Genomic DNA, 25021 nt, shown 5'->3' on the forward strand with positions numbered 1-25021 from the left:
CCCCCGGCCGCCGGCCGCACCTGTGCCCCGCGGCGCCCCCGGCTCGCCCCGCCCCGGCCCCTCCCGCCCCCGGAGCGGGGCGGGCCCGCACCGCCGCTATTTGACCCCGCACCGCGCTGCCCGCGCTCCTCTGCCGCCCTCGCCGCAGCCCCGGCCCTGCCCGCCCGCCCGCGCTCGGCCCCGCCATGCCCAACATCGTGCTCTTCAGCGGCAGCTCCCACCACGACCTGTCCCAGCGGGTGGCGGACCGGCTCGGGCTGGAGCTGGGCAAGGTGGTCACCAAGAAGTTCAGCAACCAGGAGACCAGGTGCGTGTCCCGCTCCCAGCCCCGCGGGCGCACCCCGGACACACCCCCGCTCAGCGGCCGCAGCGGCGGGACCCGCCCCGCTGTCACCGGGCCGGCGGCGGGTCCCGCTCCGGTGTCACCGCCCCGCTGTCACCGGGCCGGCGGCGGGTCCCGCTCCGCTGTCACCGCCCCGCTGTCACCGGGCTGGCAGCAGGTCCCGCTCAGGTGTCACCGTCCCGCTGTCACCCGGGCTGGCAGCAGGTCCTGGCAGGGCGGCTGAGCCGGCGCGGACCCGCGTACGGGTGGCTCGGTGCAGGTGCAGCCGCGGGAGCACGGCGTGGTGCGGTGTGTCCTGCCTGGCACTCGTTCCTGGTTGTCCCCGCTCCCTTCTCCCGCCTGCGGAGCGGGAGCACCGCACCGGAGGTGTCCCGGCTGGCTTGTGCCCAGCTCGGGAGCGCTCCTGTCCGGGGGCTCCGTGGCCGGGTGAAGAGGGCTGGCACGGCCCTGGCCGGGTGAAGGGCATCCTCCCTCCTGTGCGGTGGGAATAGTGTTTGCACAGACAGCCCGCCTGCGAAGTCAGGTGCATCCCACCTCTCGCAGATAATTAACTGTGCAGTTGATCACTGCCTAAAGAGAAAAAATTATCCTGTAGTTTATAAACTACAGTATGCCATGCAGTTTTGTAAGTAGGTCTGCATACAGGCAGATACAAGAGCAGGATGGTGATGCTGGATTAGATTTTTAAAGGGGTCTAGATCAAATTACACTTGCAGAATTTGTTGCAACTGGTCTTTATTGTGCTTTAGCAGCCAGGTGTGTGCGTAGACCTGTTACAGCTCCTGTAGGGCTCCACTCCCAAGTCCAGGACTGATGGTCATGCATGGGAGTGCTGCAAGTTGTGATGGCCTTGTGATAGCAGGTTCCTGGCCAGCCAAACACAGAAAGTGACTTTGGTAACCTTGCAAAAAATCCTGTGTGAAACTGTGAGGGTAGCTTGCTCACCTGGGGTCTGAGAGTGTGCTTGCCAATGCTTTTTCTATCAATATTGCCTCTCTGTACTAGTGTGTCATCTTCCTTTCTGACCCACCTATTTAATTGTCTCAATTTTAACAAAGACTTTCCAGTCGAGGTGACAGTGGTATGTTCCCCCCATGAGCTGGTAAGACTGCAGCCGCTCCTCTGTATATGTATGCGAGTCTGGGCTGCCAGCTGGTTCTGAAACACAAGGTCCTGCTGTGTATAGCTGGCCAGTCTCTGAGGTTCTTGTATGTTTATTTTTATCTGTTCTTGTTCTGAATCTCTTGAAAAAGCGTGTTTTCATTGCTTCCTTTGAAAGATTAACATGATGTGTTCTAAAACTGCTCTCACAAAGCTTGTCCTTCTTTTCTGTCTACATTTCTGCATTCTCAGTGCAGTTGCTCTTGTTCTAGTTACACTCACTGGCATTACTATAAACCCTCTTCCATTGGTGTTTATGCAATCTAATGTTTGCACACTCTAACTCTTCTATTCATTCCTGATTAAATGAAAGCTTAAATCTTCTCGCATTTCTTTCCAGCCCCATACTCACTTTATTGCTCTTTGATCTCCTTTCTGCATGATAAAACTTAACTTGTGTATTTGGTTGCATGACTTTCTTGTTAACTTGTCTAATTTTTTTTAGTATTTATTCTCCAGAGACACTTGTCTTAATCTGTGATTGAAACACAGCAAACAGCAGAACTAAACTGATTTAGAATTCATCCAAGGTAGAAATTTATCTCCCAAGCTTGCATATTTATTTTACAAGATAAGTTAATTAAATTCTGGCCTTCAGGATACACCTATTTTTCCAGGTATGGAATATTCTCTCTGCCATTAAAAAGGAAGGTAGTGGTGACTGCAGTATGTCAGTGGTTCAGCTGATCTAGTAGTGCCAATTTATTTTTTAGGCAAGTAGTGATGCAGTGTGGTACAGGTATGAGGAATGTATTTATTAGAAACATTATTTCTGGTTATTTTCATTGCAACATGGCAAGGCTGACATTATCTTTTTTATTTCTTTTATTCCCTGAACTAAATGCCTTAACATTTTAAACCTTTAAGTGTTTGGGTTTTGTTTGGGTTTTGTTTGGTTGTTTTACTTTACAACTTCCTTCTTTTGAGAGTCTAATCCGAATTCCCTGTTTCCCCTTCAGCATGTAAAATTGTATCCACTGTACAATATTTCAAGTCATTTTTTCAATATTCTTAGCCACTTACTTCAGGATGTTGACTTTCCAGTTTTCTAGACTAATTTTTTTAATAAACCCCCCCCTAGGAATAGTAGTAAGAGAATTCCTCAACAATGTATTTGAAATTAAACTACAGGTGAAGTTGATACTTATGCAGAAGAGTTGTTTCCTGAGTTATCTGGATTTTCAGTCTGCCTATACTGTTAAATTGTGTGTGTATGTAAGCAAAAAAACGACTTTTTTCTATACACAGTGATTGCAGCACAGTACTTTTAAATTTTTGTTACATTTTTAAATTTATAAACAAGTGTACTGGTATTATGAAATACACTTGCAGTATTGCAGAATACTAAAACCTGATAGTTAAAAAGCTCAAAGAACCTTAAACCTTGCAGTGGCACTCCAGCAATCCGCCATGCAAACAGATAAGCCTGGGCCTGAGGGTCAAACTCTTGCTTTGTCAGGTCTGTTAAGTTAGCAAGTTGCAGAGAAGATTTAACTTTTGTTCAAAACTCTGTTTTGCTGTTTTCTGCATTCTCTTAAATATAAATGATGTGTAAATTGATAACTGTGTGCAGCCCCAGGCTTAAATCCTTGCAAAAGGTCCTAGCTGGAAGACTTTTACTAGAGAGTTGTAGTAAGTCTGGCTTGCAGAATAGAGTGGAGGGAAGAGTTATTAAATATTTTGATTATATTTCAAGTCAAACAGGCTTTAGATTTCAGTCCCAGGTCTCAGCAGCTGTAAGTGGGTTTGAGAAACTGATGCTGAGTTTAGCCAGGGATGGGACCATCATTGACAAGCACTGTGGCTAAATAGCCGATGCCTGTATGTTAACAGCTCCAGAACATTTGAAATGGGAAAGGCTTCTCATTTTCATCTGTACGGAGATTGGTGTGTCTAGCAATAGTATCACAGTCCTCTTCTGATTTAGGCAATCAATATTCTTTCAAGTTCTGTAGCTGGTAAAGGTAATGTCTGTGCTGAGAAAGTGGGGGAAATTGGTGGCAAACTCAATCACTGCCCCATTTTTTTCCTCCTTCCCTTTAAAGTGTTTGGAAATGCTTTCCTTCAGGTGGCTACTGAAGTCAAGCAGCCCTACCAAATGCAGCACCAGAGCTCCTCAATAGACTCTGGTTGTGGACGATAACTCTGTTATTATTCATAGCCTGTGTGTCTGTTAAGTGCCAGCCACAGTGTCGTGGTAGAAGCTTGGGTGGCACCACCTTACTTATCTGCCAAAATGATAAGGGCTGCAGAGGGGGCTTAGTCAGTTTATCTTCTTCAAACCCCACAAGCCAACTGTCACCAGCAGTTTTGAGGCTGGAAGAAGAAAAAAGGAATGGAAGTCCTTAGACAGAGATGTCTGTTGTAGCCTCAGCATCATGAAACTGTTTGACTGACATGTAATAGATGCATACGGATATTAATCACTCTGAAACTTTTTGCAGAATTGTCTTCAAACACACTGAGGTGGCATTTAATTAGTTACTGTACAATTAAACCCCAGTGCAGATATTTTTGGTGAGTCAGTTGAAAAAATATGATTAAATGTATCACTTTGTAAATAATTTTATTTTCTTACAAGACAGAGTATTCTTCCTTCTCTAAAGATTATTTATTTTAACTCTGCCCTTGAAATACTTGTTGTTCTCAAAATGGAGAAACTACTCATAAATGGCATTCTTCTGCACACATTTTTCCTGGTGAAAGATGTTAGTGCTGCCACTTCTTCCTGTGAGGTTCCTGGCTTCTTGCTGTCACATTCACTGGCTGAAGTGAGTCTTGTAGATTTTCTTGATCCAAGAGGATTGGAATTAAAGTCCTGCCTGGCACATGTGAATTTTAAGGCTTCCTACCCACAGCCTTATTCAACTGCTGAAGCTGGACTGGTTTAGAAACATCAAATTAAAGTGAATATAATTTAGCTTTTACAGAAGGAAATATGGAATGACTACAAAGGGACATTGGCTGCTGTATGGGAAAAGCTGTGCTGTTGGTATGAGAGCCATTTTCTTGTGAGTAAATTAAATTGGATGTTGTGGGCTGATATTTGATCTTGGAAGTAAGAAAAAGTAGCTGATGTTTTCCTGGAGAATTCATTTCAGGATGCGTTTGAGTGTGTATTTCACACAAAGTAGGGAAATGAAACCCGTTTGTTCTATGAAGTAAATAACTGAAAAAAATCAAGAGCAAACCTGGAAGCTTACATCTGAGGGATGTACAGTTTGTCACCTGGCTTTAGGACTTCCTTGTTATCGCCCCATCAGCATCCTTCTACTGCCATTGTCTCAGATGAGACATGACCTCACTGCATCTGCTGTAACCTGGTTCCTTTGGGTTCAGCTGGTGTGGAGCCATGAGCTGTATCACCCTCACTGAGTAAATAAATGGTTATGGTGTTTGCAGATCCCTAAAAATGGAATGAGCAAGCTCAGGCCACAAACTGGTGTTAGAACAGCTGAAGACAGTAGGGATTAGGGACACACTGGAATGTGAAGTGTTTCTTCGTACTGCCCAGCTGCTGAGCAAGTGATTCCCAGCTGGGCTGGTTGTGGTCTGCCTCTCTCAGTGGGGGCAGCTGTTTCCCTCTCTCCCAGCTTGCTTGCACTGTCATGAGCAAGAGGAGGCTGGAGATTTTACCAGCTTGGTTGAAGAAGGTAAAAATTGTTTCTGGACTGCACACTGTATGTGTTAAAGCCACAATGGTGTTTTGTTTGTATAGGGAATTGAAGATGAAGTAAATATGGCTACCTATTGCATTGTTCATTTCTCTGAATTGGAAGAGGCCCCAAATCCTTAAAAGCTTCTGGTTTGAGATTTCCACTTTTTTGACCTTGCCATATACTGTGAACTTTTATGTTTATGTGGATGCTAAATACTTGAATGCAAAAAAAAAAACCACCAAACCTCAAAAAACTCAAACAAAACAAACCCAAACACCACCTATCTCCCCCCCCAAAAAAACCAAAAAAACAAACAAAAAAAACCACCAAAAAAACCCCTGATCTGTGTGAATAATGACTGACAGTCCCAGGTATTCTTAGGTGCAGAGTTTGGTACTCAGCCTTTGAAGAGTTTCTGTACATGTTCAGGCTTGTTACACATTTGTTTCCAAATTTTTAAGGGTAGTTTTTGGACTGCATGTTGTTAAACCTGGAACTTGCTCAAGAAAAGGTGTTTTCCTCTTGCAGTGACAGGCTGTGTACCAGAGTGGAGGGGGTAGCAAGATACTTCCTATCTTCTGGTGTTTACCATACCAGTGCTCTGTGATAGAACTGGGCAGTTGTTAATGGAGATACAGCAGGGGGTTTGTCTTGGAACTGTTAGAAAGAGCCTAGAGTTAAGGGGACACCATGGGTGCCAGGAGATAGGGGATCTCTACAGAGTTAAAACCAACTCTGGCAGTTTTATTGTTTCTTTGTTGTTTTGGGCTTTGCTGGTACCCACTTTGTTATGTAACATCCCGTCAGCTGAACTATTTGCCCAGTAAGGTGAAGCTCTTGTGTTGAAAGACTTTACTCTGGGAAATGTGTTCCCAAAGGTAAGAGGTCAAACACGCCCTGCTGCTCAGTGCTTGCCATTGGCTGGGTTTCAATGAACTGCAAACTCAGCATGTGGATTTGTTTGATCACTTTCGAGATATCGATTCATGTGCACACTGTAGGAGGACTCTAGACCTTCATTTTTGGCCTCTTCTCTGGGTGTTGAAAGGGCATGAAATACACATCTACTTTACTAGCATCTAATTTGCTTGAGAAATATTACTTTTTGTAAGCATGGCTAGAAACTTAATCTGCTGTAATTATTTAAAAAAATACATAGAGCCCTTGTGAGTGTATGACTTGAACATCCTAGTTATGTAGTTACATTATTTACCTTTGTAGTCTGGCTCTACATGCTTAATCCCTTAAGCTGTTTGGGTTTTAGTTAGGACGTACAAATTTATAATTCCCATCACTAAGTTCAGTTGGGACTGCACTATAAATCTAGCTCAAAAGGATCTCAGTCTGCTATTACTCCTGATTCTGATTTTTGCTTATTGGATGCTTCAGCCATTGAAATATATTTGTGACCTAAGTGGGTTTTATGCTGTATCCTTAATTCATGGTTATTAGTCTGTCCAAGTTCCTACTTATTAAATTGAACTCTCAAATCAGTCTTTGAAAGTTGAAGGCAGATACCACGGTAAACTTGGTATAATTGGTACTTAAACTTGGTATTTATAATGTCCTATCTTATGTGTGTCTTTCCCAGTGAGAGCCCTGTGCTCCTGGATGCCAAACAACTGGCTCAGAGTTAATTACTATTGTGGCCTATTCGTTTTTGTAAATTTTCCTTTTAAACACAATTGTGTGGTGTCAGGGCTTTTAATGTACAGGTTCTGTTGACTCTTCTTGAACAGAAATTTATTTAAACTGTTACCAAATAGCTGAATTTGATTAAATTGCATAAAACAAACAGGGCTTGTAATCTTGGGGCAAGAGCTTGTTCTTGTGTCCTTCCTCTGTGTCCTGACTCTGTGAAACTGTTTAAATAAAATAGTTTAAATAACCTCACAGACGGTTAATAAGGTCATGATGTAGATGGGGAAATTTAGTAGAAATGTTAATAAGATAACAGAGTTTGACTGCAGTTAGCTTAGTATTGTCTCATAGATATTTGAAATACAACATTCAAATACCTGATTCTATAGTTTATCATCTTTTATTGATTGCCTGAATATGGGAAAAAAAAAAGGGGGAGGGGGGACAGGGGCAAAAAAACCCAAACCAAAACAAACCCACACTGCCAATTCCCTGCCTTCCCTCCAGTAAAAAACCCCACACCAGTGTGGTTAGTATGGGCTGTATCTTATGGGACACTGGCGACACAATGGCTGGTTATCTTTAACTCTCTGGCTTGGGGAAGATGAAATAGGCAGCTCTGTGTGTGTCTGGTGGTTGAGTCTACACAATATGTCTCAATATCAATCTTTGAGAAGGTGGAGAATAAGAGATACTGGTCTGTTGCACAGCTCTCTCAGGTTGGCTAGGAAATGTGACCACTCACATTTCTGTGTGACAAATAAGTATATCATTCTAGCCTTAAAAACATACAGTTCTTTTTCAAATGCACTAAGAGAGAAAGAAGTAGCATGTTTGTTTTCTAAGCTGTTTACAAGATGATGTTTATTGGTAGCCCAGTGTCATAAGAAAAAAATACAATTAATGACAATGAAAAAATGATCACTTCAGGTCCACAGTATTAGCCAGGCCTATATCTACCTGAAAGTATATTCCTTGACCTTCTGAAAACTGCTTTTAGTGATGTGCATAGAAGTGACAGTTTTTAAAAAGAGTAAAACAGCTCCAAGTGTTTTTCCAGTATATAGTGAGTATTAAGATCATATACTTTTGTCACTCAGCCAGTTTTTTTTCCTGGTATGTAATGTTAGACTGTTAAATTAGCTGTTCTTTTTTTTCCTAAGTAATAAAATAATTTTTCTTTGGGCGTATTCCAAAGGTGTGGTATGCGACAACACTCACTATAAAGCAGGTCTGTGTAACTGCTGAGTCAGGGTGCAATTTGAATTTTTAAAAGCCCTCACGATAGCTGCAAAGCTGTAATAATGATTTAGGCCGCATTTGTAAGCTAGTGCGTAGATTCTTCACGTGGAGCTGGACTTGTGTTCAGGAGAACTCCTACTTAAGCCTGGCTAGTTTTTCCAATCATGTATCACACTTAGTATCTTGCTGAAAAATATTACGTTGACCAAAACTTTTCCAGCTCAAAAAAGGGAAACAAACTAAGAAAATATTTTGATCAAACAGTATTCTCTGAATTCATTCCACTCTGACCTCATTCCATTGATCAAAAACTTAGAGAGGGAAGTAACAATTTTGCGACTAAAAAACTGTGTCTATGTGGAATGATGAAAGCCTCCAAAAAGTTTCCTAACATATCTGCAGACGATGTTGTCCCTGACCACCTCTGTCCTTCCAGATGTTTGATAATTTGCTTTCTTTTGACCTTAAGAAATCCTGCTAGTAGCATTCTCAGGCAAAAAAAAATGTATTCAGTTAAGGAGAAAAATTTAGACAGGATCTTTATATAGCTTGTTTGGGACTGCAGATAACTCAAATAGGGCAGCTGAGAGCATGTACTCAACTATCTTGATAGTGATAAATCGAGTGCGTGCTTATCATTAAGATGTTTAAAAGCCATAAATTCCTTTCTGCGGAAAGCTTGTGAGTCTTACGTAGCACCCTGAGAGCTGATAAACAAAACTTGTTAGGACTGTGTTTGACTAGAGCAAGCCTCAGCATTGAAGGACCCATTAGAGAAATTATTCTACCCACATCTGGGTCATTTGGATGGTTTCCAGTCAGAAACTTCTGCTTATTTGTGTCTTGGGTAAAGATACAACCTTTTAAATCAGGATTCAATATATTCTAGCATTTAACAATGGAGACTAACATAATAGAGCATGGATTTGCAAGGTCTGATCTAAACTTAATTGTTTAGGAATTTTGTATGTTTAGTGTATGTTGTACATGGATTTAGGGAAAAACTAAGGTTTTTCTGTTATATTTATATGTAAGTTTTGGAGTAATAGGTGTGAAATTTAGTGTGGTTCAGCAGTAGATGTCTCTTGCTTAGATCTAGAGTTGAGAAAGAATACACATCCAACAGTATTTTTTTATTTTCCCGGTTTGTTTTGAAGCTCAATTTAATTTTTAATTTCTGTGATGTGAGCAATGATTGATCCCAGAATTTGTCTTGAAATCTGTGGAAGAAAAAAAAAAAACCTTAGATAGTCACATAAGGAACCAAAGCATGTAAGCACAGTCAGAGCAAATTGAACAAGTGACACTACGTGAGTCAAGCCATGGTAAGCTGTTGAGTAGCAGATTCTTAGCTTTTCTGTAACATTTTTCTCCTTTAAAAACACTTCACTTGAACATCATGGTGTAGATGTTACAGCCATTGGCTGGTGCTGACCTGATGAAGACCATAATGGCTTATATTGAAACAGAGTTTGTGTCAAGGAGGCTGTTACTGAAATCACTGTAAAAATAATCCTACTCTAAATGGGAAGTTTACAGAAAACCTTTGGTAGTATGTTAAATCACAACTTTCAATTATTATATTTTAGTAATGCTTTTCCAGTAATTTAAGTGTTGAAATGATCATCTCCTGCTCTTTCAGTGTAGAGATTGGTGAAAGTGTGAGAGGGGAAGATGTGTATATTATCCAGAGTGGCTGTGGAGAAATAAATGACAACTTAATGGAACTACTCATCATGATCAATGCTTGCAAGATTGCATCATCCTCCAGAGTGACTGCTGTAATTCCATGTTTTCCATATGCCAGGCAAGATAAGAAAGACAAGGTAGGTAAGAATTGTGTCATTTTGGAAGGCTTGTGTTCAGCTTGTTCACTTAAAATTTTTGGAGTTTAATAATTTTCATAAACATTTAAGTGATTTCAAAGATTTGATCCCCCTCCCACTCTTTTCTCTTGGTAAAATATTCAATTGTTTTATCCACAAGTGAATTAAATGAGACATTAAATTATTTTTGCTTGTATTTTGAAAATTGGCATGCCTTCAGTTTGCAAAATATTTTATGTGCGGTCTATTGCTGAGTACTTTGCTAGCAATTTTATGGGATTGTTTTTCCTGCTTTTTCAATGTTTTTTGGGTTTTTTAATCCCTATTAATGTAGAGAGTACTCCTTTTTAAGCATTTTAATTGCATGCAGTTAAATACTAAATTCAAAATGCTGTAACTATTATGTAGATAGGTTTTATCCTATATGGTTAAACAGAGGAAAATGGAAGGAACTGATAAAATCCATAATACATAACAGACATTAATAAAAGCATGATTTTATGCTGCCTGACAGATTAATTTTTTTTAATATCTGTAATAATTATTTTGATTAAGGAAGACAAGAAATTGTATGGAAACCCCATAAATGCTGTGCTGATTTTATTGCCCTTTTCCTGAATTTGATCTGTCATAACTGATGAATATATCAGTTCAGCCAAGTTGGTAACACAGTAACAAACCCTCAGTGGGAAGTGAGACTGATTTTAAGAAATAGAAAACTAGACTTTCTATCTCTTCTATATATTAAAAAAAAACCCCTTTGATAGGTTATATGAATGGTACTTTTACCTAAGCTCACTTGAAAAGAAGTAACAAGAAATGTGGCTTTAAAGATGGGATTGCAATGGTTGTATTTTTGAAAATTGTCTCTGTCCTTTACTTCCTGTAAATGGACTGCCCCTTCTCTTTCACTTTGGGTATCAGGCCAACCATTCTGCAAGCCTTCTGTTGGTCTTTATAGTCTTTTGGATAAAAAATATAACAGGAATGAAGTAATGGAGAAGCTAAAAATAATAGCAGTTATTACAAAATATGCAAAAGTCAGTCTGTGATATCCAAGAACAAAACTAAACCAACTTATTTTCTGGTATATTAATTCTTTAAGTGCAGGCTCTATAATACTGTACTGCTACTATGAAGGTCTACTTGTTATACTTCCAAAAATGGAATTTCAGGAATTAACAAGTAAGAACCTATTCTTTGCCTGCATCTCTTGGTACTCCATTTTTGCTATGTTTTGTAGTGGATGCTGCTTTCCCTTGATCAGAAGGGGTGAAATACTTTATATCAAAAGACCTTGAAAGGGTATCGATAAGCATTTTGTTGAAAAGAAGAGAAAGCATCTTACTGTTTCCCACTTCATATTGGGAAGTGCTGCTGTACCATCCTTTAAGTTCTTGGTGTGGGAAAAGGATGAGCATATTCCAAAATTTCCATGCATCTAAATTGTCATGTCAAGGCTGCCCAAATTCCATGTGGCAGACTTCCAGAGCCATTTTAACACCCCAGTGTAGTGGCACAGTGCATGCCATCAAGGAGCATTTTGTATTTCAGAAATGCCATCTGAAAGTGAATAGCCTAGAAAAGTGATTTTGATTAATAGAGATTTTGAGGTTTTTTTCCCAGACTGTTCTCTGTGTCACTGACTTCCACAACTGTAGGCAAAAGTTTGTTGTTATTGTTGTTTGTGGGTGTTTTTTTCCACTCTGTTTTGCAATTGAGAAAATGTTTGCCATCTTTGAAAATTAACCTTGGTAGTTGACCTCCATGTTGCAAAATAAGCTATAATACAGCTGTCAACATTGGGCAGCTTATTGACAGGGCTATCTTCCCTCCTGCTTGCATCAGATCACTTGGCCTTTGACCATCATGAGTGCACAAGCTTTGTGTGCTGCCTGAAGTATCAGTAAAGTGCCAGCCATTTTCTTCCTGTGATTGTACACAGATTTTTCTGCTGTGGTGAGAGATGTTCACCTTAAAAGCTGTAGTTTGCTTGACTATGAACTGAAGCAGTATGACGGATGTTCAGTAGATTAATCTTGTTTTCTAGTTCGAATTTAAGTTACTGACTTTAATTCATTACGAATTAATAGACTGAGTCCTTGGTGCTTAAAATAACCATGTCTTTGTCATACCTCTGGTACAGTTATGATTCCTGAGATCAATGAAAGTACTCTTCATTTACTGATGTAAGGAAAGGGCCTTGCAGTAAGTCTTAGTCTGAACTATCTAACCTATTCTGAAAATTTTAGCACTAAACCATCTTTAAATGAGGAACAGATTGAAAAAAAAAAAAGGCTTACTGAGAATGATTAAAAAGTCAGTAAATTAATTTAGATTCAGTCAAGTGCTGCCCTAAACTAGAATATTGCTGATGCACAAGCTAGCTAAACTTAAAAATAGCTCATATGTTTCTGTGCTTCGACTAAAACTGCACTTATGCATCCTATAATTATGCCAACCTTCCAAGCTGTGGGCAGGACACATTTCTGTAGGATGCTGCAGAGATGCCTTTGAGATAAGTTAAAGTACAGTGACAGGTGAGTTTGGTGTTCTACAGCTCATGTAACTTTGTTTTTTTGATTTGTAGAAGGGGTCCGTGGAGCGTTGGGTAGGTATCTTTTTTTTTTTTTTAAATCTAACACTGCGCATTTCCATTAATATGGCCTTAAAGGGTGAAACTTACTGGGTTACATTATGTATAACTAGGAACATTTTCAGTTTCACTTCTGGATTTCAGTTGTGTTTCACCTAGGCCATGACAGTAATCCTGCGGAATAATTTGCTACAAGAAAACCCCTAGATTCTAGTTAAAAAATTGTTTGGACATTCAAGATAATGGCTGTCAATTTCTGAGGCTTCAAAGCATATCTCATTTTTGAAATTATAAATTTGGGTAATGCATTAGTGAGCATTCAGTGTCAATACACTTCACAACTGGCTTTCTTGGAAGTGAAAGTTCCAGTTATAAATCTTTGGGCTTTCTTTGATTTCCTTTTTTTTTTTTTTTCCTGTTCAGTGTGCATGTGATGAATATTGAGCAAGTCAATGTGCTAAGATGCTTAAAGGCAACAGAGCTTTGATCTTGATGGACAACTTTTACTTTCAGCTATGTGTCCTTTGCACAGTTACTCTTGTGAGGTTGTTTATATTAGCTTTGTGGATTCCCCCTGCCACTGGTAATTCAAGTGATTTTTTTAACAACTTAGTTTCTGTACATAATCTAATGCTCCATTTAACACTAATAATTCTGAAAATAATCTAAAATTACATCAAAGAATTGAAGAATGAATACTGTGAATCTGTGTTCTTGTCTCTCTCATCAGAAGCAAGCCTTAAAAACTACATTATAAGGAAAATCATGAGTTCTCAGTCACCTTTGTCATCCAAGTTTCTGAATAATGAGGCCAGGTTATCTGAGGTTCCCATGAATATACTTTCTTTGATATTAAAATACTCTTCAATTTGCATCATATTTTAGCACAAAACTTACTTTCTATGCAAGCAAGCAAAGCTTAGATGTGTCGTGTGGGTTTTCTTTTAATGCACAATTTTGTGTAAAGGAAAATGTCAGCTGCAAGCTTCTTTTGTCTTACTCTCCTATTAGCCCATTCTTAAGAAACAGGTACTTGTGTCTGGCTATCTTTCCCTCCAAGACCCTCTGTCCACCAACGTGTAGGCAATCTGTGATGTGTGCATATCTGCTAAAACAACTTACCTAGTGGTAAAACTTCAAGTTCTTCCTTCTGGGAAGGCAGCCTGCAAGGCCAGCAGCTGAAAGAAGTACCAACTGGTAATGTATGCATTAGTATGGGATGCAGAAAAGTATTTTATTTGGGTTATTTTGTGATGGTGATACGGTATTGATGCATGAGACAAACTGAATTGTATCCACATTGAAAAGAAATTCAAAAATTAGACAAAATTCAGTGTGCTGGATAGGGTGGAAATGCCAAAACTACACTCTGAAAAGAAAGTAATTTCCCTTTAGCTGCTAGCCAGAACTAGTTACTTATTTTTACCAGTGGGGTCTGTTTTGCCATTTTCTTTTCCGTTCTCTTCTATTTGAGCTGAATCCCCTGGCTGTTGGTTCAGACAAATCCTAATGTACAGCACAAGGGAAGTGTCTAGCCTGGAAAGACAGGATATAGTACAAGCAGGAGAGCAAACCTCTCATTTCAGATTTACCTGTTAGTCCAGCTTAGTGGAGGAATTAAACTAGAGCTTTGCAAAGAGAACAAGGTAAGAGAACACTGCAATAGAATGAAAAGAGTAGATACTAAGTATTTCTTTGGTTAGATCTTGACAGAGATTTGAGAGTATTTTGAAGTCCAGCTTAAAAATGTCAGATGCAAAAATAAGCTGAAATGATCAGGAATTCAAATGGCATGAACAAAAATTTGCTACTAATAGCAAAAATATGCAGAAAGCTTTGGACAGCTTGCAGAACTGAACTTAAATGAAGTTCAGCATCGTCCTCAGTAAGTGGAAGATCAACTGTACTGAAGCACAAATGATGATAAACTCTTCTAGAAGCGAAATGCATCTGAATTGCAGAGATCCAGGGAAGTCCTGGCTGTTGCATCTGCTTTGTGTCTTACAGAGCCAAAATGATGGTGATGTTCTGTGAAACACCATACCCAAAAAGGGTGGTTTTCAAAATGAAGAATTTCAGCAATGGTGGTGATAAACTTGATCTGGCCATAAAACGAGACTGAAGTATCTCAGTTTCTTTTCTGGAAGTGTGTTGTCAATCTGCAGGTTAAAACAGAGAAATGCCCTGTGTCCATCTAAACTAGGAACAGTTTTGCTGAAAATACTGACTTCTTGATAGGACACAGATGGAAAAGCATCCAGGCTAAATTCAGTGATTCAGCTCATTGTCACTTATGCCCTTGAGTATCAGTGGAAGGAAAGCAGAGATACTCTGTAATTGTGTGTATGGGCTGGAAGGAGAGGATGTTCCTGGGAGGTGAAATGAGGCTGTTTGATAAAGAGATCAGAGAGAATTCTGTGCCAGCAGAAAACAGTCTGATATTGAGATGGAGACTCTGACTTGCAGTTCTGCCTTTATGCTAATGTTATTGCCAGCTATTAGCCTTATTTAAAGATTAGCAAAAGAAAGCAGGAGGTTTTGTTTAGTGTTTGTTTACAGTTTTTGTTTAGTGTAGAGAAAACTGTCTAGGGAAACATAGGTTTTTACATTTAAAAAAAATAAAAAAAACTTCAAAGTAACTTAAAAAAAAAAAAAAAAAAAAAAAAGGTATCCTCCAGTCATAGTTTCCCATTTTTTGCTTGTTTGTTTGTTCTGCATCCTTGGTGCTTTTAAAAACTTCTTGACATTGGCATTACCTTTGCTAATAAGATTTTTATTCTTCTTTCATTCTTTCTACTTAGGATTTCTTCATTGTCCCCTGTCCCTTTTGGGAGTTCTAGACTCCAAATTGCATCTAGGAGTTAAATATAAATTTAAAAAAAGAATAAAAGTCAGGGTAAAAGACCCCTGCCAACTAGGATCTGCTACAAGCTTTACTGTGTTATGGAGAAATGTTCAATACTAACATTGTTTTAAAACAGCATTCTCAAAAGTTGGGTTCGTTTTGCTTTCAATCTTTGGGCTTTGCAATGTTTCTTAGAACAAGATAGAATTGAGTGTTCATGTAGAGTGGAGGCCCAGAGAAATGAAGATTCTTTCTGCTATGAAAAAGTTAGCTGAAACTTTTTAGTAGAATTGGAAAACTATATCCCAAATTTTATCTCTTTAATACAAAGCATTATTAGGCGGACTGTGCAAACTGATTTAGATATTCCTAAATATCAGCTTTACAGAGTTTCAAAATCCTAGTAACAAGATTGACAGGCTGGTTTGGCTAAAGTTATTTTCATTTGGCTAAAGTAATTTTCATCTACATTCCAAATATTGTAAAGGAAAAAACCACAAGAAAAATAATAAATTTTCTGATTCCTGGCATCTAGTCAAAATATTTTTTAAATGTAAACATTTGTGCTTTATTCCTCAGAGCCGTGCACCAATCTCTGCAAAACTTGTTGCCAACATGCTGTCAGTTGCAGGGGCTGACCACATCATCACCATGGACTTGCATGCTTCTCAGATCCAGGTAACTGTTGGTTCTTACCCACTGTGCCTAGAAGCTCTCCTGAATTAATGTAAAAAGCTAACAGTAATTCTCTGGGGTTTTGGTCATTATTTTGAAAGGCTATATACAGAACTGTGAGGATTCAGAGAAAGTCTTGCTACCTGTTTCTAATTAAATTCCGTTTTAGAAAGAGACCAGTCTCAATTTTATGGAGTGATTTTGCAGTTACTTCAAATATTTGTGCATTGGAATCTTTGGTAAAATTTGCCAAGTCTAATATAAGAGCTTCCAGAACATAAAATATACTGGCTTGGGGCAAGTTCTCTTAATCTTAACCTTGTCAGAGATTATAGTGTTGCCCTAGGTAGAGTTTTGTTGTTACAGCCAAGGGTGTAATATTTTCTTAAAAGAAGTGGAGATGGAGCCTGGCAACCCTTATCTGGCTTACTGCTCAATCTAGCAATCACAAAACCTTTGCCTCAGACACAGAGCAGACATAATTTGTCATTCTCATGTGTACCTTGTTTTAAGGGAACTTATTTTTTATAGAAAACACCATATCCTTCAATTCTGGCACTCCATTTAATCAGAATTTCTTATTATGCTAGATGGCTGTCACATAAATAAAAAGGTCTAAACCAGATTTCTTGTTTGTACAGCTTGTACAAAGATTCCATTTTAGTTTGAGTCATCCCCATGTTGAAATACTGCTGTTAATGTCAAGCAGTTGAAATTTATGGAAGTTGAGTATTATTCACTGGATTTTTGAGAGCTTTTCACTAACATGAATTTACCTGACTGCCTGAAAGTGATCATCTTTTCTGATTTTGATATCAATTGAGAACATCTGTTTTCTTTTTCACTACTCTTGGGTGATATTTTTAGAGACCTAAATATTTATTTGACTTCAGCAGCATTTGACAGTAATATCTAAGGCAGAATTAGACCAGTGCAAAATACTAATGAAGTTCTACCATTGAGGAAAGGCAAAGGCTTGATTCTTTCCCTTTGTCTTCATTCCAGATAAGATACAAACACATATTCATGAAACTCTTTCTCTTTTGGACTAGGGTTTCTTTGACATTCCAGTAGATAACCTGTATGCAGAACCAGCAGTCCTGCAGTGGATTAAAGAGAACATTCCTGAGTGGAGAAACTGTATCATTGTCTCACCTGATGCAGGTGGTGCAAAAAGGTACTATACAAGTCTAAAAAGATGGATTTACATACAGTTAATGGTTAATGATCTAGTTTGTCTAGTCTTCTATATTCCTCTGTGAATTGTGCAAGATACAGGGTACATCACTGATGAGTCAACTGCATTGTAAAAGCAGAGCAACTAGTTCTTCCAATACTGTTCATGCTTGAAAACATTCAGGAGCTTTCTATACTCTAAAGAAGATATTTTTCTCTCTCCCTGGGTATGGCCTCATTAGCTGAATCCCTCCACCAGAGGGAAGAGATTTTCCCTGCTGCTTGCTTCTTTAATCAAGTTGCTGCACCTCTTCCTGCTTCGCTCTGGAATTGCCAAACTTTCCCTTCTCTGTCAAAGCATATGGCCTATTCCCACTGTACCTGCTGGCATTTAGGTAAGAGCTTGCTTGACTCATATTTCTTTTTTCTTTACATTATTGCATCCCAGATGTAAACCCGCTGACCCCAAGTTTTGCAGTCTACATACTAGAAAAGGGGAATGAAACTTCGAGTGGTGAAGGGTAAAAATAGAAAACTTGGTTCATTGGAGGCTGTCTTCATTCAAAGCATGTGTTATTCATTTAGCAGACTGTTTTATTTGGTATTGATTGAGCATAAACCAATGCCAAAGCTCAGAAGCAGACTGGCTGGTGAGGTCATAAAGCATGCCGTTGAGGCAAAGTGCTTATTCTCAGGTTTTATTGCTCATGCTGCTGCTGCAGAGGGAACAGAGACAAATGAAGTAAGACTCCTGTAAACTCAAAGCAATTTAAATGTCTGAAATATAGTATGGGGAGGAGTGTGAGACTGTCATAATTTGGTTGTAATTTAAGTCCTTGAGTCTCTTATGTGTTCATGTTGTAATGATTTCTAGGGAAATCAGACTGAGTAGAACTAGTTGTTTCTTTTTAGATTAATCAAGATAAGGATGTGAAGAACACAGAAAGCATTCTAGAAGATCTCTTAGTTAAATTTCTTTGTTCGTTCCTATCAGGATACTGTTATTTATGTATTTGGTTTTTATGTTGGTTTTGTTTTTTAAACAAAATACAATCTTCGCTTAGAATTCAAGTCAAAAGATAGTATTTTTCCCCTACCAAATATTTGTGCATTATCAAATTAACCATAAAGTTTATTTTTCGAAGATCACTCTCACTGTATTTAATATAGATAGTACAATCTATCTTTAGTGTCTTTCTGTTATAATGCAACCAGTTTCTGGTGAAGTAGGGGTAAATGTTGCTTTCAGTAAGTTTATAGCTTCTCCTTCACCTCCTGTAATAAAATGTAAAGAAAATTGTTTGGACTTTCCATATTAAATATGGAGAACTTCAAAATAAAACTTTATAAAAAATTAATAGAATGTGAAAATTGAATCTGAATTATCTTAAAATTTAAAACTGTAAGTATTAATTTAAAACAAATCCATTTTCTTGCACTCATTTAAAATACATGAATTTTCTTTTGTTTCTTACCCTTTGCTTGTTTTTTTCCCCAGCCTATTAGATGTTGTAACTGAAATAAGGCATGGAAATTCTATTGATATATTAATGCCTCTGAAGCATTGAGATTTGCTATGAAATTACACTATTCATTAAAAAAAGCCAAAATTTTTGGATTTTTTGTTTATTGTCCATTTGTTGAAATACAGTAACTAAAACTTCCATATTTTAAGTGCTAAAGAAACAAAACTGTATTCTCTATTAACCATGCATGTTAATAACCTTTGAAACAACATTCTAGACATAGTCTAAAAAGGCAGGCTACAAGGTTGCATCAGCATTTAGAAAAGAGCATGGAATTGTTTATTCCTGTCTGTTTATACCTAAGAGCTCTGTTATATTAAACCAACTGGGAAAAAAGCAATCAGAAGTCTGTAACAAGTGAAGTTTATTATTGGAAGTTTGTTTGGCCACCAGAGGTCACCCTGAAGAATTTTAAAAGATCTTTTTCAAGCAGCTGTATGCCAAAGGAATTATTAATGAAGTAAGCTACTTGATTACTGGTCAACTACTGTAAAAAGAATTATTAATCACTATTAACTTGTTTGTTTTTTTCCCTTTGGCTTGATTTCAAATCCTGCAGTGGTATTTTTCAGTTTGAATGTTAAAATGCACATTCCCGTAGGCTTAGAATTTACTTCCCCCTACTTTAAATTAACTAGTGTGACCAGTATTGCAGCAGCTTAATAAAAGCTTGTGAATAGCTGAAATGTTTTCAAAGCCAGGCACTTAATGACAGAAAACCAAAGTCAACTCAATTAAAAACCTGATTTTTGGGGTATAGCTTAAGACACTCTGGTGGTATTTATTAGCAATGAATTAAGATTTTCTACCTGTCTCATTCCTTGCAAAAGTTTTTGCTGTGGTAATTTGAAAGCCAGAAGACAAAAACTGTGGTTTGTGACAAATACATATGTATGACTGTTTTTTCTGTTAAAATTATTCTCTAAACATGGTATATTTTTTCCTGTAACTTAGGGTCACTTCAATAGCTGACAGACTGAATGTGGAATTTGCTCTCATTCATAAGGAAAGAAAGAAGGCAAATGAAGTGGACAGAATGGTCTTGGTTGGTGATGTGAAAGACAGAGTAGCAATTCTTGTCGATGATATGGCTGACACGTGTGGCACAATATGTCATGCAGCAGACAAGTAAGTATTATTATGATCTGGCCCACTGTCTCACTGTAGTGTTCTCGCTCACTGCACAGCTGATGAATACAGTTGTCCTCAAAGCCTATAACCCAACCGACCTCTGTAGTATGAAGTCATTGTAACCCTTGAGTTGATAGGTCACACTTCTGTGATTCAGCTGTGTCCTTCTTTAGAACATGAAATTGAGAAAATATTTACAGATATATATGTTGTGTACCTAAGAAGAACGTAGAATAAATAAGATGTCATACAACTTGAAAAAGACTTGGGCATTTAGTGCACTTTACAGTTCCAAGGCAGAAACAACAGCTCAAAAATCATTCCCTGCTTGAACCTCATCATGGAGCCTTTCCACTCTCCTTTAGCAAACTTTTCACAAAGCTTTACTGGGTTTAACACTCTAAAGTATTTTTGCCATAGAGTCCAATGCAAATGTAATGTTTATCTTCACTGTACATCTTAAGTACAAAACCACTTGTCCTTTTCATCTGGGGAGGTGAGCATAAGTTTTCCTGTCTTCTATCTGAAAGTGGTTGAAGAGTTCTCATTTCCCTCTAGACTTGAGTTGAGTTTGTTCAGTCTTTCCACAAGGTTTGTAGACTTCTGTTCAATTGTGATGCCTTCTGGATTCCTTCCAGCTGTTCTACTTCTTGAAGTGGAGCTTGTGAATGTGGACCCACTATCCTAACTAAAGCTCCTAGCAGTGCTAAGTAGAAAGTATTATTTATGGTTTTCCAGGTGCCTTTATGGTGGTTCTTTTCAGGTTAGTAGTAGGGCTGGCTCATGTTCATCTGGTTCTCAACCAGCACCCCCAGGTCCTTTTCCACCAGGCAGCTTTTCTTCCTGGAGCCTGTGTGCTACAGAGGTTATTGTGACCAAAGTGCAGGACCTAGCACTAGGCCTTACTGAACCTCATAAAAATGATCACAGCCTGTCCAGATCCCTCTGCAGAGCCTTCCTGCCTTCAGGCAGATCAACACTTGGTGTTGCCTGCAAACTTAACTGAGGGTGCCCTCAATCCACTTGTTCAGATTCCTGATAAAGATGTCAAATGAGTTTGGCTCTAGGGGAACCCCACTAGTGACTCACTGCCAGCAGGATATAACTCCATTCACTACCACCTTCTGGGCCCAGCCATCCCACCAGTTCTTTACCCAGTGAAAAGTATACCTCTCCAAGCTATGAGATGCAAATTTCCACAGGGAAATGCTGTGGGAAATGGTATGACAGCAAAATGTGAGCTGGACATTGTTCTTGGTGGTTTGAAGTAAAGATAATCCCATGAGTTTACAGTCTTTAGTTGCAGACTTGCTGTTTGCACCTATATAAAGGATGTCAAAAACTCACAGAAGAAGGAGTCATTTGTATTTCTTATAATTTTCATGGAAATTTGATGAAATTTTGCAGAGGTGTTGTGTAGTTGTTTGCTATCTGTATTCTAGTCTACATCATACCTCAAAGTATTCTAGGCTGTGCCCTTTGCCGATCAGAATGACAAATTGCCTAGCCAACATTTTTTTATACACTTGTGCATAGAGGAAGTTAATTTCTGTCAAAAACCTTTATTTCTTTCCTGTGTTGAAAGAAGCATTCTTTATTTACCTACAGTACATTTCTAGAGACCAAATTCTAAAGCTGTCAATCACCTTCAATGTATCTGCAGCATTCACTAAGAAAGATGCTTTTGCTTCAGTGATCCTGCCTTATATTGTGTTCTTGGCATGAACTAGTGCTTTTCATTAATGTCAAATCCAGGTGAGATGTACTTGGTGTATAATAAGACTTGCACACCAAAATACTCCTTAAATCTCTTTTTGTCTCAGCAAACTGGATGCATATCAAGGAGCTGAACTAAGAAATGTATTTTCAGATACAGCAGATCAACTTGCTTAAATACAAACTCAAGTGCACGCTCACCCTGTTGTAATGGATACTCCTTGTAGGCTGCAGGTGCTAAATGTAGTGCTGAAAGTGACCAGAAAACTTCAGTTCTGTTAAGGCATTCAATATGAGATGATGTGTCTGTGGTTTTGTCTTTTTCCTCTCTAATACTTCCTCCTGTGCCTTTGTGATGATCTGATAAAATGCCATTGCTCAGGGCCTCTGTTTCTAAGGCTAGAGAAGCAAGTAGGACATAGCTGAGTATCTGGAGGCATTGAGGCCATTAGAAACTAAATTAGGATATTTTGACTCATTTACAAGGTGTTCTAGTTCTCTGATTTATACTTTTTTTCCTCCTCATGCATCACTTCACTGTGCGCTTGAATCAGCAGCATGTATTCCCACAACCTTGAAGTAAGCTAGGCTTTTAATCATTAACATTTCTTCTTCCTCAGAAACTCCTTCCAAGCAGAACTGTTTGAATTGCAAATGAAAATAAAGGTGGACAATAATGGAGGCACAATAGAGTTGTGAATACTGACATCCAACCAACTTAATTTTTTGCCTGGTTAAGATAGAAAGCTTGTACTGGAGTTCATTTTTATGTTGTGCGGATATGGTCAAAAAGTGCAGCATTGTAGATCAGTATTACTGCTGCAAACAAGAACTTTTTAATTTAATTATAATTTTTTGTTGGGATTTTTCTGAGACAATTCAAGCTTTTTCAGGTGATACAAATATCTGAATTATTTTGTAGATGTCTTACACGTAGGACTTTGTAAGTAAAATGTATTTTAGAGATTTGTATCCAGCTTCATCTATAGCCATGTATGTAAACATGCATCACAGCATGCTATTTTTGTGTGTTCTACAGGTTAATGTCTGCTGGAGCTACTAAAGTTTATGCCATTCTGACTCATGGCATCTTTTCTGGTCCTGCCCTCTCTCGGATTAATAATGGATCGTTTGAGGCTGTTGTGGTAACTAACACAATCCCTCAAGAGGAGAAAATGAAACATTGCCCAAAAATACAGGTACAGTGCTGCTTTTATGTCATTTCTTTAGATTCAGTATTTGTATGTTACTACTCACTGGTGCTAGAATTTGTGCCTTGAGGCTAAATATTCTTAAATACGCTGTTTGCAAAACATTCTGCTAAAACATGCTAAAGAAGTGTTTTAAGGGGATTTAGGTAATACAACAGAGCACTTCAAAATATTTGGTATTTGCCACACCTTGACTGTGCTTGGTTGTGAAAGAGTGACAAATATAAAATAGACTGGGTTTTTTCTTCTTTTTTTAATCAACATTAATAATAAAATATTTGCATGTAGGAACCTAGTTATTCTGTTGAGGAGGCCCTCAGAAATCTTAGACTACTATTTTTTCTTGAAAAACACAAATGGAATTGTTCTGGAAAGTCATGTGTCCCATTTGGAGGTTTTCCTTAGTACAGAGTGGAGAAAAGCATAAAAGATTGAGCTTTTAAATGTATTATTGGATTTTTTTAAGGTTAATATTTGATATTTATTGAAACAAGGCAAGCACTTAGAAAGGGGTACTTCCTTTAAACTGTATTTATGTCAAGCAGACACTGCCATCTGATGGCAAGAATAGTGGGGCTTTTTGACAATATGCCCTTTGTCAGAAGTACTCCACAATATGACTGTTCAGTGATCCCAGTCAATGCTTTCTTACTCAGTTTTTCACTTCTTACTTGGTATTATGGCAGTTTTTATGTATATCTTCAATGGGTAAGCTTTAATGTTATATTACTTTCTAGAAATAAAAGCTACAAAGGTAGATGGAATGTTTGTCTATATGTTCATAAACTGCATAGTTTATTGCTCTTGGCATGCCATCAAGTTTATCTTCTCAATTTTTCTTTCAGTTTATTGACATTTCCATGATCCTGGCAGAGGCAATCCGAAGGACACACAATGGTGAATCTGTGTCTTACCTGTTCAGTCACGTCCCCTTGTAACTGCAGGGGATTACACTGCATCTTTGCAAAGGTCTCTTAAGCACTGTTTTTAACGATGCACATCAACCATGAGAAATTAGTATCTTTGTACAATTCGAGAGCTTGTATGTTTAATTATTATATTCGTCTTGTAATTACCATTTGTAAATGGGCAATAAATCTCCGTCTTGCAGAAACCTTACGAATTCTCTCGAGAGTCTGGAAGTCTTATGTGTTGTGTGAACTCTTCTGTGTGCCTGCTCTCTCACGCTCAGCTAACTGCTGCGTCAGATCCATTTTTCTACAGAACTGCCACCTGTTCACAGAACTAAACAGGAATGTATACGTGTAAGAACATTCTCCATGTGAAGCTAAATGCTCCAGACCTGAGTTTCTTGTATCTATTAATCTGTTGGGCAAACAGCTGGGGTTTTTTTGTTTATGTTTAAGTACCATGAACAGTATTTTGTAAGCCCTAACAATATGTAAAGGTCATGTTAATTTTGAGGAACTGTTGATGTATACATACATACATATATATACCTAAGTTTGATACACTTAATGTTCACTTTTTTCCAGAAGAAATTTGGGGCTGCTGTTTTCTTCTGTAAAGCTCTCACCACATTAAATTTGTTTGCTTAATATCTATTCTGTAAAGTTGCTATCTTCAATTGTAAGATTGATGTTTCAGTATTCCCAGTGTTATTAATATCACTTGTCTAAATAATAACCAAGCTTTAAACGTGAGAAGTTTGGTGTAAATTTCTTCTTTTTTTCTCTGTAGTTTTTGACATTCCCTGATTGTGATGATAGGAATAATTTTTTAAAAGCTTTCCTGTTAATATTGTAAAGGTTTATTGTGCCAAGTCCAAACAGAAAATTAAACACACTTACACAGACTGTTATGTGTCATGGTTGAAAAGTACCTGAAAACACAGGGTTTTTCAAACTGCACAGCCAGTGGATCTTCAAATTCCTGTTCCAAAATACCACAGTACTTGACTGTGCAGAGTGAACTCTAGTACAGTAACTAATCTTGAATGCTTTAACATTAGAGAATTAAAATTATTACGAAAACAATTTTTCCTGTTGTATGATAGGACAGCTTATGGTTAAATATGGGTAATGCAGTCAGTAATGGATTAGGGGGTCGGGTGGGCCGACATCAAAATGTAATTTTGTAATTAGGTCTTTGAATCCAATTATGATCTGTTTTCAGTCTTTCTGTTAGAAGACTAATACGTATTAAAATACTATATCTCCACCCAGATCAGAAGAACTCAAGTTTCCTACATGAAATTGCAGTTTTTAAGTACAAAAGCATTGCTGTGCTTGAGAAATGCTTCCTTGCTATAG

The 25021-nt window shown here is 38.3% G+C and overlaps 1 protein-coding gene across 2 annotated transcripts; it reads left to right on the forward strand.

Moving 5' to 3' along the window:
- The first annotated feature begins 101 nt into the window (after positions 1-101).
- PRPS2 (phosphoribosyl pyrophosphate synthetase 2) lies at positions 102-24556 on the forward strand. 2 transcript variants are annotated; one of them, XM_063392847.1, is made up of 8 exons: positions 102-307; positions 9689-9872; positions 12463-12483; positions 15893-15991; positions 17041-17165; positions 19645-19818; positions 22577-22736; positions 23594-24556. In XM_063392847.1, the coding sequence occupies exons 1-8, from the start codon at positions 186-188 to the stop codon at positions 23684-23686; spliced, it is 978 nt and encodes a 325-aa protein (XP_063248917.1). In that variant the 5' UTR covers positions 102-185; the 3' UTR covers positions 23687-24556. The 2 variants fall into 2 exon arrangements, with proteins under 2 accessions (XP_063248917.1, XP_063248918.1); XM_063392848.1 differs by lacking the exon at positions 12463-12483 and having other exon boundaries at positions 112-307; positions 23594-24549.
- The last annotated feature ends 465 nt before the right edge of the window (positions 24557-25021 follow it).

The sequence above is a fragment of the Prinia subflava genome, chromosome 3, assembly GCF_021018805.1.
Source record: "Prinia subflava isolate CZ2003 ecotype Zambia chromosome 3, Cam_Psub_1.2, whole genome shotgun sequence".
Classification (NCBI taxonomy): domain Eukaryota; kingdom Metazoa; phylum Chordata; class Aves; order Passeriformes; family Cisticolidae; genus Prinia; species Prinia subflava.